At 53.1% G+C, this 14,548-nt stretch overlaps 1 protein-coding gene across 1 annotated transcript; it reads right to left on the bottom strand.

Moving 5' to 3' along the window:
- Nucleotides 1-391: 391 nt before the first annotated feature.
- Nucleotides 392-14,340, bottom strand: IFITM10 (interferon induced transmembrane protein 10). Its single transcript, XM_033861751.2, has 3 exons — nucleotides 14,263-14,340; nucleotides 13,309-13,761; nucleotides 392-938 (listed from the first exon to the last, which is right to left on the bottom strand). Exons 1-3 carry the CDS (start codon nucleotides 14,338-14,340, stop codon nucleotides 789-791), a joined length of 681 nt encoding a protein of 226 aa, XP_033717642.1. The 3' UTR covers nucleotides 392-788.
- Nucleotides 14,341-14,548: the final 208 nt, after the last annotated feature.

The following is a 14,548-nucleotide window of genomic DNA, read 5'->3' as shown; positions in this document are numbered from 1 at the left end:
TGGCCAGGGCACTGCCACAGCCGCCTGGGGCGCCCTCCTGGTGCCCGCCCCCCTTCCCTCCTCTCCAAGGAGGCTGCCTGATCCTCGTGGGGACTCGTGTTAGGGGCGCACTTCACCAAAAGCCCCCTCGGTCCCGTAATGCACAGTGAACAGAAGAGACCACCTGGATCATGGGGCGAACTTCCCCTGGAAAAGCCAGCTGGATGCAGCACTCGGGGCCCAGGATCCCCAGGCAGGGATTGAGTGGGCTTCCCAAAGCCTCCAAGTCCCGCCCCCCGCACGCCCTCCACCCCGAGCCCTGCTCAAGTGGGGGACAGGAGGCTGGGCCAGAGCTGGGCAGGTATTTTATTGGAAGTTCACAGATACAAGAGCTCTGAGCAGGGTCACGGCTTGGAGGAGGTGGCATCAGGGAGGAGAGAGTCAGTCCCCAGATGCTGGCGGCCACCGGATCCTGGGAAGCTCCCACAAAAGCCCTTCTTGCTGGGTGTCAGGTCTGAGGGGCCCCAGGAGCCTGGGCGGGGGCACAGGCAGGCAGGGAGGGCAGCCACTGGAAGCCAAGGTGCAGCAGCACAGGAAGAAACCCATGGGCCCCCCTGAAACAGGAGGAGGGCCGGGAGGCAGAGAGCGTGGGCTGGCACGTAACTCACTGTCCCCCTGCCTCGCTGCCGGGTTCCCAGCTGCAGGGGGGCTCCGGCTCCGCCCCCACCGCAGGGCATCCGGCTTTCCTCAGCCACGAAATGAACCCATCTCAGAGCTTCATCTCCAGGCTGGCGGTGCCTGTCGGGGCCTCAGTAGTCGGTGAGCGGGTACCGCAGGAAGATGAAGACGAGGATGATGCAGGAGGCAGCCAGGGCAGAGCTGGTGATGTTGAACAGCCGAGCGGTCTTGGCGTCCTCCACTGCCCCGTTCAGGTCGTTGAGAAGTTTCTTGTCCCGAACCTGAAGCCAGAAGGAGGAGGTGAGACCGGCAGCCGGCGCCGAGGGGTGGACACAGGCAGGGGCCAGGCGCGAGGGCATGAGGGCAGAGGACCCCTGAGACTGTAGCCCCAAGCCAGTGTCAGTTGCCGATTCCTGATTCCTGACAACCGTGCGGGGCTGCTGCACAACGATGTCCTGCTGGGTGGAAACGTGCCCCTGATTATGGGGCATCAGGTCGGAAACGTACTTTCAAACAGTTTACAAAATAAATAATATGTATTTAGAGAGAGAGAGAAGAAGAGTGAATATGGCACACTGTTAACATGGGGATGTCTGGGTGAAGGGTATATAGGAATTCTTTGCATCTTTTTTTTTCTGCAACCTTTCTATAAATCTAAAACTATATAAAGTAAAATGGATCGTTAATACTGTACTATATACTTGAAAGTTGCTAAGAGAGTAGATCTTCGGTGTTCTTACCACCAAAAAAAAAAAAAATAGTTATATAAGATGATGAGTATTAACTAACCCCACTGTGGAAATCATTTCTGGTACACCTTAAGCATATACAATGTTGTAGGTTGATTATATCTCAATAACGCTGGGAAAATAAATAAATAAAATAAAAGAGGAAGCCGGTCTCAGAGAGTTACGTGATTGGACAATGGGGCAATACACGTGTGTCCTAATCTGATTGGTCCCACCTCATGTAAAATTGCCTGGGATTCCCTGAGAATACACACTGTGCTTGGACGGGAGGCAGCCCTGGGGTCCCTGCAACGGGATATTAAAGTGAAGGGAGCGGTTGGAGCCCAGTAAGTCCTGGGGAGATGGTGGACAGCGGTGGACCCATTTCCAAGATCCTCTGGCTGTGAAGAGGTGTCCCTGGGGAGCATGTCCCCTCATCCAGGCTAGGTCTGAGGAGTCCCCTCTCCCTCCACAGAGTCCAGAGAAGAGCAGGTCTGAGCATGCTGCAAGCAGAGAGCAAAGCCTGGGAGGAGGAGGAGAAAGAGGAAGCCGAGAGATGAGAGAGGCGGGGAGAGAAAGTCTCTGCATCAGCAGACTGGTGGGTAAATGGATGTACGGATGGATGTGTGGACAAAAGGCAGGGGGCTGGGTTGGGCAGATAGAGGACACTGATGTCTGGCTGCCCGGAGGGGGGTTACGCAGATGGACGGGAGAATAGATGGGTAGTTAACGTGGTGGGGACACAGATGGTGTGGGAGTGTGGCTGGGTGGATGGATGGACGAGGCGAATGGTGGAAGGAACAGAGGGAGAGGAGAGAAGAAAGAAGACAGAAGTGACTGTCTGGCAGTGGATGGAGGGGCTGAGGAAGGGAAGGAGGAGATGGAGTGGAGTGGAGCTGGGTGACAAGTTGGAGGGACTGGGGAAGGGGTGGAAGATTGGGTGACTTAAGGCAGATTGTATAGAATGGAGAGGTAGAGGGAGGAAAAGAAGCTGGCCTTGAGGAACTAGGGAAGGGAAGGAGAAAAGAAGAAAAGTCTATGCCCTTGTGGAACTAGTGATTTTGGAGAGAGCCCACATCTTCACTGAGTTTTATCTTCCGTTGTGAGAACATGATGTATCACCCACTTATTTAGGTCTTATTGGACGTCGTCATTAAAATAAAATTTCATAATTCTCTCCAGAAGAAAGAGCTATGACATCTTCTGTTAGACTTAGTCTGTTTATTTTGGTTGTCATATTGTAAGTGATGTCTAAGATTGCATTGCTAACTGATTTTTGCTGGTGTATAAAAGTTCAACTTCTACAGATTGATTTTGTATCCAGCTAAACTATCGTATTAATTATGATAACAGACCAAGTTTTCTATGTAATGAATCACATCTACTGTAAATAACAGTTCTAGTTCTTCCTTCAGGTCTTTATTCTTAGCCTCTGTAGCACAGTGGTTAAGAGTACAGATGCCTGGATTTGAATCCCAGTTTTGCCCATCACTGCATAACCTTAGCAAGTATTCTCATCTGTAACAGGAAGATAACAACAGTACCTACGGCATAGGGCTGTTGAAAGGAATTAATGAGTTGGTGGACACAAAGCATTAGCATAGTGTCTGGTCCAAAGCAAGCTCTTATATAACGGAAGCAAAGACTTCGGAACGATGCTGACTAGCAATGATGTAACAGGCAGCCCACTCTCAGTCTTAATTGTAAAGCTCACGACTGAGAATGATGTTCATTGTATTATTAGAGGTAGATTGCTGTATTCTTAAAAATCCCCATGAGATAAACATATTTTTTCTCTAATTCATTAACTAGTAAATTATATTCATTGATTTTTTTTTCCTCATGTTGAAACAAGGCTGATTTATTTAAAAATAAACAATTGGTCATGACTCCCTTGTTGGATATTGGAATGAGGAAAGGAAGGATAGAGATGGATGTTGGAAGTGGATGGCTGAGTAACCCATCCGTTCAGTTGTAAAGGAGATCAGGGAAGAGGAGAACTGGACAGGTGATTTGATGATGGGAAGGCAGGTGGGTGATGAGAAGGAGGGAGATATGAACGTCCCATGCTGGATGCGTGGGACACACAGAGATACGGACATAGGAATGGATGCTGGATGGAAGGGATGGTTGGATGGATACACGGGTGTTTGCCAGAAGCGAAGGACTGGTACACAGATGGATACAAGAAACGTGCTCCACAGGCAGGCCAGGCAAGTAGATCAATACCTGAGAGCGGCTGAGTGGATGGAGCAGGCTAGATGGACACATGAAGGCATGCCAGGTGGGCAGGACAGGTAGACAGATGGACATACGAAATTACATTGCATGATGGGAACAGGTACCTAGGTGGTCACAGGAAGGTATACTGGATGGGCGGGACAGGCTGGTAGATGAATTTATGAATATGCGCTGGATAACCTGGACAGGTGGCTAGATGGATACATGAGGATGTGTTGGATGGGTAGGACAGGTGGCTCGATGGGTTTAGAAATAAATGCTGAATTGTTGGGATAGGCGGGTAAGATGGATGTGTGAATGTGCACTGAGGTGGTGGGAAAGGTGCGTATAGGGACGTATAAAAGTGTGTCAAATGGATGGAATGGAGGATAGATGGATATACGAATGTGTGCTGGGTGAATGGGATGGGTAGATAATTGGAGAGGAGGGAGGGTTGTTGGGTAGATTATAGTATAGACCAATGCAGGGCAGGTGAATAGGTTCATTAACTCAGTCAAGCAATATCAGTGCCTGCTCTGTGTAGTTGCTCTTCTAGGTCCCAAGTATACAGCAGGGAAAAAAACAAAGTCCCCTGTCCTCATGGAGCTTACATTTAAGGACACATTTAAGGGAGAGGACATGGAAAGTAAACGCAACACATAAGTAAAATGTATAGGGTGTTAAATGTGCTGAACAGAGAGCTGAGGAGGACACAGAGCGGAGCATGGTGGGAGGCATGGCTCTAGCTGGGCGCTCAGGAAGGAACACATGGAGCACGGACATCTGAGTAAAGCCCGGAAGCGTGTGACAGACTCGGTCATGTGTTTATCTGCAGGGAAAGCACGTCTCAGAGCACGCAGCTCTGAGGTGGGGATGAACCTGTGTTCTGGGGAATAACCAGAGGCCAGTGTGGGGAGAGCAGAACCCAGAGTGGAAGGGGAGTGCGACTTACGGTCAGAGAGGAAACAGGCAAGAAGCAGGTTGCGTGGGACTTTGTAGGCACTTTTTAGCAGAAAATACAAGGGCAGAGGCTCCGGCGTGTTTTAACCTGGTAATTCTGGATGCTGTGTAGAGAATAGGTGGAAGGGGCAGAGGCTGGACAAAGTAAAGAAGAGGCCGACAGTCCAGGTGAGTGGTCAGGGTGGGTTGCATCAGGGCAGTGGTCGTGAAGGTGGTAGGAACTGACCTTTTTCTGGATCTATTTTGAAGCTAGAGCTGACAGTATTTACTGGGATCAGATGTGGAGTGTGAGAAAAAAAGAAAGGAATTTGAGATGACTTCAAGGCTTTTTCATTTGATCTACTGAAATCAGGGAGCTGCAGGAGACTCCAGGGGGAGTAAGTTTGTGCATGGTTCAGTAGTTGGGTTTCTGACATGTTTAGCTAGAAATGTCTTCTAGACGTAGAGCTGGACATTTTGAGCAGGTAGGTTTTCTGCGAGTCTAGAGTTCAGGGATGAGGTCTAGGGCAGAGATACAAATTGGAGGAGCATATGAGCATAAAGACGCTACTTGGGGCCATGAGGCTGGGTGAGAGCACCAAGGGAGAGAGTGTAGGCAAGAGATGAAGAGGACCAGGGACTGAGCCCCAGAGCATCCCAACGTTGAAAGATCTGGGAAGCAAGAGGTATCCAGGAAAGGAGGCTGAGAAGGGCAGTCTAAAAAGCAGAAGGAAGGCAAAGGGAAGGAAAGGATGGTGGGTGGGGGTGAAATGACGTGAAAGGAGGAAGAGTAAACATGCAGGAATGGAATGGATAAATGGATGCAGGGCAGGTGGGTGAAGAGGTGGATGGGTGATGTTGGGTGGAAAGAAAGGAAAAGGAGGAAGACAGGTGAGTGAACAGATGGATGGTTGGATAGTTGGGTGAGTCAGTCAAAGAAAGGAAAGGAAGAAAAATGGGAGGATGTGCAGACGGATCAATGGATGGACAGTTCTTTTATGAAGGTGTATCTTCATGGGATGATAGATTGATAGTGTGTGAAGGAAAGGGAGGGAGGATGGGTCGATGGGTGTATAGATGAATGGATACCAGCTCAACACCTGATTACACGAATGCATATAATAAATAATTGGAAGAACGGGGTAGAGGGAAGAAAGGGAGGGATAATATGTAAATGGATGAATGGGCAACTTAATTTAGAGGTGAATGAAGGGGAAGCAGGAATAAATGAAAGGAAAAGATGGAGAGACGGAAATGTATTGATGGTTGACAGATGACTGGCTGGCTGGTGGGTGGGTGGATACATGGTTGTGAGAAGGAGAAAGGCAAGAGAGAAGGGCTGATGAATAGAAGTTTTAATGAATGATTAGCTATATAGATAGGAGTTGGCAGAAGAATGGAGAATAGTGCAAAGGAAGGCTGTATGGTTGGGTGGATGAATGAATAAACCGAGATGGACAGAAAGTGCAGGAAAATGGACAGAGAGAGGAAGAGGTGAGAGGATGAATGGACAGAGGGTGATGACCACAGGAAGAAGAGTGCAGTGATTCAAAAAGGGTCCGAGAAAGGAACCTGATGGTGACCTCAAGGCAGTTACTTTGTGTCACTGTGCCTCCGTTTCCTCATCTGTAAAACCAGGATATTAATTGCACCTATTCATAGGGTTTTGTTATCATTAAATAAAATGCTACATCTAATTAAATAATTAGAAGTTCTTAGAAAGGTGCCTAGAATATACTCAATAATTAATTAAGAGCTCAATAATTAATTGTTTTATTGTTATTTGCTGGCTTGTTGTTACTATTGCTATTACTATGAATGAGTAAAAGGGGGGAAACAGATGAATCCAGGGAGAAAAAAAGACTAGATGGAGAGCTGGGTGGATGGATAGATGAACAGAGTAATGGATGAGGTTGGTGGATAAACCGTGGAAGGAGAGGAAGAAAAAAAAAAGACAGATAGGGGCTTCCCTGGTGGCGCAGTGGTTGAGAGTTCGCCTGCCGGTGCAGGGGACACGGGTTCATGCCCTGGTCTGGGAAGATCCCACATGCCGCGGAGCGGCTGGGCCCGTGAGCCATGGCCGCTGAGCCTGCGCCGCAATGGGAGAGGCCACAACAGTGAGAGGCCCGCGTAACGCAAAAGAAAGAAAAAAAAAAAGACAGCTGATGAAACGAGTAGAAGCATGAATTTAGTAAATAAGTGAAAGAGTGAATAAAGGGATGGCTGACAGTATGGAAGTGAAATTCCGGAAGAAAGAAGATGAACAGATGAATTTTTGGAGACAAAGTGGATGGGCGGGTAGCTGAAAGGGTGGAACCATGAGTGCATGCATTGGTGGGTGGACAAGGCGAGTGAGGGTCTTTTCCTCACAAGCCCGCCCCTCCTGCAGCCTCCTTCCTCGTCTATAAATGCCACCTCCCTTCTTTCAACTGCTCAGATGAGTATCCTTGGAAATCTTTGGATCTTCTCTATTTTCCCTCACCTTATGTCCAATCCAGCAGGATACTCTGTTGACTTTTCTTTCAAAATACAGGACCAGTTTTAGCTCTCCACTCCCACCCTCTGACCCAAGACTTGACTCGGTGAACCGCTTTCGGTTTGGCTCCCAACCCCCCAACCCCTTGCATCTTTATAGCCGATTCTTCACCAGTAGCAAGAGCAATCTTTTAAAATGTAAGTCACATGGGGACGTCCCTGGAGGTCCAGTGGTTAGGACTCCATGCTTCCACTGCAGCGGGCGTGGGTTCAACCCCTGGTCGGGGGACTAAGATCCCGCATGCCGCATGGCATGGCCAAAAAAATAGAAGAAAAAAAGTAAGTCACATAATATTGACTCTTCATTTAACATTCCTCAAAGTTTTCACTTAAAGCAAAACAAAATCCTAACTGTGGCAGACAAGATGTACGTGGTGTGGCCCCTCCCCCACCTCTCTGGACCCATCTCCTATGCTCACCCCCATTCTAGCCCCATTGGTCCCTGAACCTGACTTTGCCGCAGGGCTTTTGCAATATCTGATCTTTTCCTGGAATATGCTTTCTCAAAAAGACGCACTTATGGCTACTGCGTGAATTAATCCAGGTTTACACTCAAATAGCATCTCAACAAAGAGGCCTTCCTTGCCTCTACATAAAAGAGCAGCGCACATCTCCCTCACCATGCTTCATGTGCTCTTCAGAGCTGACGTCACCATCTGACATGCATAAGTGTTACTTTTATTATTGTCTGACACCCCACCAGAATGTAAGCACCTCATGGGCAGGGGCCGTGTGTTCCTTGTCACTGACTAGGCATTAGAATTGCGTGTGAGACAAATGCGTGAAGAGTGGAAGGATGTTGGGAAGTTTGAATGAACTGAAGACTAGGTCATTGACTAGAGAGTTTAATGAATAGATATGATGGTTACCTACAAGGAAGGGAGGGAAGGAGAGGAAGAGGCGACGGGCATGATAATCAAAGTGAGGGAAGACAATGAATATACAGATGGAGGGGAAACTGATGGATGGATGTAGGGGAGGAAAGACAGGAGGGAAGAAAAGAGGAGATTAAACAAATCCACAAAGGTGTGTGGGTAAACCAGATAGAAAGAGATGGATGGATGGATTCAGTGAATAGGTGTGTGGGAGGGGATAGCTGAAGGAATTAGGTTACAGTGTGGATAGAGGAATTGATAGGAGGCTAGAAGTATGTGTGGGGTGAGCAAATGGGTAGAAGAAAAGAAAAAAGGGAAAAGGAAAGGTGAGGATGTGTATGTATGGATGAATGGATGGAAGCTTGGATGAACTAATTAGTAATGTACATTGACGGGTAAAAGTGATGGAAGAAGGAATGAGTGGATACAAGGAGGAAACAGGGTATATGGGGTACATGGAGTAGGAGATAGACAGTTGGGTAAATGAGAAAAAGAATGAGAAAGTTGAGAAGAAAAGAGAGGAGATGAATTATCTTCCTGAATCACTAGATTAATTGATGGACGGGTAATTAAAGTGAGTAAGGGAAGAAAGGAGGGAACAGGAAATAGAAGGTGGGAAGATGGTTAGAGAGATGTACAACGGGAAAAGGATGGATGTTTAAATAAAGTTGGTGGATATGTGTATTGATGGACAGATGACTGGGTAAAGTCATACACAGGGCAGGTGGATGCGTAGAAGTAATGGGAGGTAAGGATGGACATGGAGGATGGATGTAGGAAAGAACAATAAAAATAATAAAAGAAACGACTATGGGCATGGTGCTATGCTAACAGCATTACACGGCATTAACTCAGTTAATCCTCTCAACAACACTCTGAGGTAGGTACAACCCCATTTTTACGAGGAGGAAAATAAGGCACGGATAGATGTAATACCAACTTAAGGTCCCAGGACTCAAACCTATGCTGTACACCAGAGCCACCATGAACACTGGGCGTATGGCTATGTGGAAGGTGGAAGAGGTGGGTAGGAGGGAGAGAAGATAGAAGAATGGATAAACAGAGCAGGTGGGCAGTTAGATGGATGAACCATTGGAGAGGAAATAATTGGAAGAAGAGGGGAGAAGGGAAGAAGGGAGGAAGAAGACATATATAAAAAGACCAGTGGGAGGGTGGAAAGACGAATGGGTAGGTGGATGTGTTCGGTATGGATGAATGACTTGGTGTGTTGGACAGTATTCTGGGATGAACTGAGAAAGTAAAGGGGATCAGGAGTGAGGGTGGGAGAAAAGTTAAGTGAATAAATGAATGGAAAGATAGGTGAAAGTATGAATAGATTCATGGTGAGGAAATGGGTGTTAGCACGTAGGTGGATGAATGAATGAAATCAACGGATATAGTGAGCACAGATAGATGAAAGGATGGGTGGATGGATGGGCAGGTGGATGGATGGATGGATGGATGGATGGACGGGCAGGTGGATGGATGGATGTGAGGATGAGTGGATGGGTGGGCAGGTGGATGGATGGATGGATGGCTGGGCGGGTGGATGTATGTATGTGAGGATGAGTGGACAGATGGGTGGGTGGATGGATGGATGGATGGACGGACGGGCGGGTGGATGGATGGATGGATGGATGGGAGGATGAGTGGATGGGTGGGCAGGTGGATGGATGGATGGATGGATGGGCGGGTGGATGTATGTATGTATGTGAGGATGAGTGGATGGATGGATGGATGGACGGACGGGCGGGTGGATGGATGGATGGATGGATGGACGGATGGATGGATGGGTGGGTGGATGGATGGATGGATGGATGGGTGGGTGGATGGATGGATGGATGGATGTGAGGATGAGTGGACGGATGGGCGGGTGGATGGATGGATGTGAGGATGAGTGGACGGACGGGCGGGTGGGTGGATGGATGGATGGACGGACGGACGGGTGGATGGATGATGGATGGATGGGTGGGCGTAGGTACATATGTATGAATGGATGGACGGGTGATATTCAGAAAGGAAGGAGTGGGCAAGTATGTATAAACAGAAACAGACACAGTATCCTTCCCCCTAATCTATTCTTTCTGACTGCCCTGTCACCGAGAAGTCTCACAGCCTGTGTCCTCATTGCAATCTGCTGCTCCTCTCTGCCACCATCCCCGCCCTGGTTCAAGCCATGTGCCCTCTCGCCTGGACCACCACACCGGACCCTCACTCCTCCCTGCCTCTGGGCTTGTCTCATCCCCTCCCTCCACCCTGGCTGCAGAGTTCACAGCTCTGATCACCTTTCCCTTCCGTGTCCCCCATACCCTTCCCATGGAACTCCAAGTCTTTCACTGCACGGCTTCAGTCTGCCTTTCCTGGACCATCTTCTGCTCCCCACTAAGGATGGGGCCCTGCTGCTCCCGACTGCCCAACCCTCGTGTCTTAGTTTATGAACTCCTGTCCCCTCACCCACGCTTCAAGGCCTGGGTAAATGCTGCCTCCCCCAGAAGTGTCCGGGGCTGAGCCCAACCTCACGCCCAAGCTGGGAGTGAAGTGTTCTTCTCCTGAAACGTTTGGTGCGTATGCATCTTCCCATGCACCCTCTGTCCATCCACCCATCCCTCCAGCATCCTTTGCCCCCCAACTTGGCCAGCCCTGCCTTGGGTCAGGAGTGGGCAGCTGTGGTCAGTGCGCGGGCTCTCTGATGGGGAGGAAGGTTCGGCCAGAGGGAGGCAGCAGAGCCTTTGGGGGTGGGGGCAACCCGGGCGTCACAAAGGCCCCAGGCTGGGGGCAGCCAGGCGCACCCAGGGAGCTCGCTTAGGGAAGGGGTTAAAAGTGGGTCATGCCGGGCCTTGAATGCCAAGATGAGGAGGCTGGACTTCTCCAGGCCGAGAAAGGGGAGCCGGGGGCCATGGTGAGCACCTCGTACAGACTGCACAGACGGAGACCTGGCCTTCTGTGTCTGAGCCATCCCCAGACACCATGCCGAGCCCACGAGGGTGCCCCTGGGGGCGGGGCATGCGGGGACAGATGGGGACAGCTAGGGACACAGCGCTTCTTTCTCACCCACCGAAGGCCAGCCTCCGCCCTGCTTCTGTGCTTATTTGAATGTTGTTTTGTTTTGCTGTGTTTTGTGAACGGATGAGGAAATGGGCTCAGTGAAGCGAGAGCACTGCTTTTAAGAGGCCACGCGGGGAGTTAGCCGAGGCCTCCTGACCCCAAGGCCATCAGGTGCCCTTGGAAGTGCCCAGGACGGCTGCAAACGATGTAGGATGCAGCAGCCCAGGAGACGGACAGCTGGACGGACAGATGGACGAATTCCCAGGCGTGGGAGCCGTGCCAGCCAGGTCTGTCCTCCCCTCTGCCCGGGACAGAGGCAGCTCGCCTTGCTCACCCCTCCCAGGGAAGCCCCAAGCCTTTCTGCCCTCGCTAACGCCCAGGAAGGATGTGAGGGAGCAGCCGGGTGCAGGCGCAGTGAATCCCCTTCTGCCTCTAGAAGCAGCAACTCCCACCCCGCACTGCAGAGCGGATCCTGAACCATTCAGGAATCTGTGACCTACCTACAGCCCGCAGCAGATGGGCCTGCCCTGCGCCAGCCAGCTGCCCACAGGAGCACACGCAGCCGGCCCCAGGTCCACAGGCTACTCGTGGGGCCAGGCAAGAGGGCCCCGGGAGGCAGAGCTGAGGCTGGCCCGGGGGCTTCACCCCCAGTTCCCAGGGACCCCTGCACGCACACACAATACACACATGCACACACATCCACAATGCATTCTCACACCCATATGCAGGCATATGCTCGTGCACACACATGCAACACTCATATGCACACCCATGCACTCACACTCCCACACAATTACACACACGTGCACACTCACACCGACACACTCATACACTTACAAATGCACTCTCATGCCTACACAACTCATGCACACACACACACACGCTCACACCCATATGCAGGCACACACGCACACAATGCAACACATTCACACCTATATGCACACACACTCGTGCACACTCACACATATGCCCACACTCACGCACACTCGATGGACACGGTGTCCATGTGGTGGAGCCCAGGACTGGGTACACAGACCTGGATTTGAAGGCGGTGGGTGACCGTGATGCCAATGATGAGTCAGGAGGACAAGACGACCAGGTGGCCAGAGCTTGTGAGGCCAGGGCAGGGGGCTCCGTGCTCAGAGACGCACAGAGGCAGAGCAGTCCCAGCACCTTCCCCCAGGCTAGCCTCTCGGGCCCAGCCCCTCCTCGGCCTCCAGCAACCCCCCCACCCCGCCGTGTTCTGCCCCCGCCCCGCCGGGCAGCTGCAATCAGTGAAATGCGCCTGGCCTTGGACACTCAGATCAGGGCTCGGGAAAAGTGATGATCTGGCGAGACGTGAGCCAGGCCCTTCCGGGGTGGCGGGAAGGGAGCGAGGCCCTGAGTCTACCCCTCCCTTCCTGCTGGTTGGGCTCCAGCAGCCCCGGGCTCTTGGGTCCTTACACATCTGCATGGATCTCCCGACCCCAAGACCCCAAGTGCGAGTCGATCACAGCTCCCCGCCTGTCATCTCAGTCCACTTCTCTCCACTTTGCCCCCACCCCGGGGGGATGGGGTCCTGTCTGCCCGGGACACTGCTGTGCGCCCAGCCAGCTCCGCTCACAGCAGCAAGGGGCTTCTGGAAGCTGTATACACTCAGGGCGTGGAGTCAGGGTGTATGGGACACCCTCACACCTCCCTCCCCCGGGCTCCTGGCTCCCACAGAGCCTCCCCCGGGACGGACCATCTAGAAACCGTGTGTGAGGGGAGACAGAGCAGTGGCTGGGGGTCAGCACCCCCGTCTGTCTGTCACGGCCTCCCTCGGAGCGCCTGCCTGGCATCAGGTTCCCTGCAAGGGGCTTGGACAAGAAGGTCTCCAGCAGTGACGTCACCCCTCCTCCTGTCAACAGGGGAAGGATTCCAAGGCCTCTTCATCTCCCTGCTGGCTCCATCCCTATGCCTAGGGACAGCTTCACCCAGGCCTAATTCCCACGTCCCCCGCCCAGGGGACAGGACACCGAGTCCCAGGTCCCCACCCCACAGACCAAACTCGCTGTGCACAGACCCTGGCCCTGAGGACCCCGAGCCCCGACAAGACACCCTGGAAGGTTCCCCAGCTCAGGTCAGGATGGGCTGGCTCTCCCTGCCAGCCCCGAGCTGGCTGCCATCCGTGTCTCGCTGGGTCCCCCACCATCCTTCTATCCCTCAGCCGCTCCACTGCACCTGCTGCACCCATGGGCTTCTCTGCGAGGGAGGGGGCAGAGCGATGCAGCCGGCACCCACGTCTCCTGCTCCCCCTGCCCCCTCCTCCATCCCCGCCCCCCGCTCACTTTGAGGGAGTAGGCCAGGGCGATGAAACCCAGGCAGCAGAAGTTGAGGTAGACGAAGTTGAAGATGGACCACAGGTAGTAGTCGTTCACCTCCGCGGTGTCGGGATAGACCTCGATGACCGCCGTGGGGTTCGTCATGGTCTTCTTCTCTGCTAGGTGCTTGCAGGCCTGGGGGGCGCTGGTGGCCCGCACGCTGTCTGTCCTGCTGCTCTTAGACTCCATGGGGAACAGGGTGGGTGCCATGGGGGGTGAGGCTGAGGGCTCAGGCCCGGGGGCCGCTGGAGCCTGCAGGGCGGGGGGCTTGGACACGCAGGCGAAGCAGCCCTTGGGCGAACCCGCCGGGGGCCTCGGGATCCAGAAGGCCCCGTCCAGGGGAACTCGGGCTTCCTGGGTGCCGTCCGTGGTGCTGGCCGGGGCTCCCAGCGGGGCTGGGCACTGGCTGGAGCCCTGGGCCTGCAGGGAGGGGGAGAGGAAGGATGAGCCGGGTCCGGACCACCCTATTGGGCCCACCCTGGCACCCTGCGGTGTCTCCCCTTTGGCCCCATAAACAGCCCCCCAGGACAATCCCCACCCGCCGCAGATGCCGGAGCCCTCACAGCAGCCTTGGCAGGGACGTCGGGGGCTTTTCGTCACTTCGCCATCTGCGCACAAACAGTCACCCACTGACACACAACAGCAGCGCCCCCCAGCATCCCGACTGGCACACTCTTGCGGTAAACAGAGCAACCAGCACCCCCAGACAGCCCGGCACACACAGGGCACGCAGACCCACAATGACACAGCCTCAGTCACTCTTTGGCGGAAGGAGGAGAGCTCCCCGGAGCACCTGCGCGCTGGCTCCCGCTGTCACACCGGACACAAACGCCAACACCACCACCCGGCTCCCCAGACCCCGGCACACGCCGAGCGCTCAGAGACGCCGCCAGGTAAACAACCCCGCACTGTGACACTCACACACACCGCGACACAGGCCCCGACACGATCCCCCGAGGATGAACACGGCGGCCGCTGGGGCTCCGAACCCGCGCGCATCGCCCCCTCACACCCCGGCCCCGAGCGGCGCCCGGACCCCAAGAGCGCGCACTCGCCGCGGGCCACTCGCCCCGTGCCGGGAACGGACGCACAATGACACTCTGCGAAACGAACACTCTCCGACGAGGCACCCGCGCCCCGCGCCGCCCCGAGGGTCCGCAGCCGAGGCCCCGCGGCCCCGCAGGCCCCCAGCCTGACCCGGGTCTGC

The sequence above is a fragment of the Tursiops truncatus genome, chromosome 8 (genome assembly GCF_011762595.2).
Source record: "Tursiops truncatus isolate mTurTru1 chromosome 8, mTurTru1.mat.Y, whole genome shotgun sequence".
NCBI lineage: Eukaryota > Metazoa > Chordata > Mammalia > Artiodactyla > Delphinidae > Tursiops > Tursiops truncatus.
Note: the sequence above shows the minus strand (reverse complement) of the source record. Positions and strands in the feature narration are given on the sequence as shown.

Excerpts from the sequence above, each read along its gene's own strand:
- IFITM10 (XM_033861751.2), bottom strand. The coding sequence starts at position 14,340 with ATGCGCGCGGGTTCGGAGCCCCAGCGGCCGCCGTGTTCATCCTCGGGG. Across the intron at positions 13,762-14,262 it reads GGGCCTGTGTCGCGGTGTGT|GCCCAGGGCTCCAGCCAGTG; the intron begins GTGAGTGTCACA and ends CCCTCCCTGCAG. Across the intron at positions 939-13,308 it reads CCCTGGCCTACTCCCTCAAA|GTTCGGGACAAGAAACTTCT; the intron begins GTGAGCGGGGGG and ends TTCTGGCTTCAG.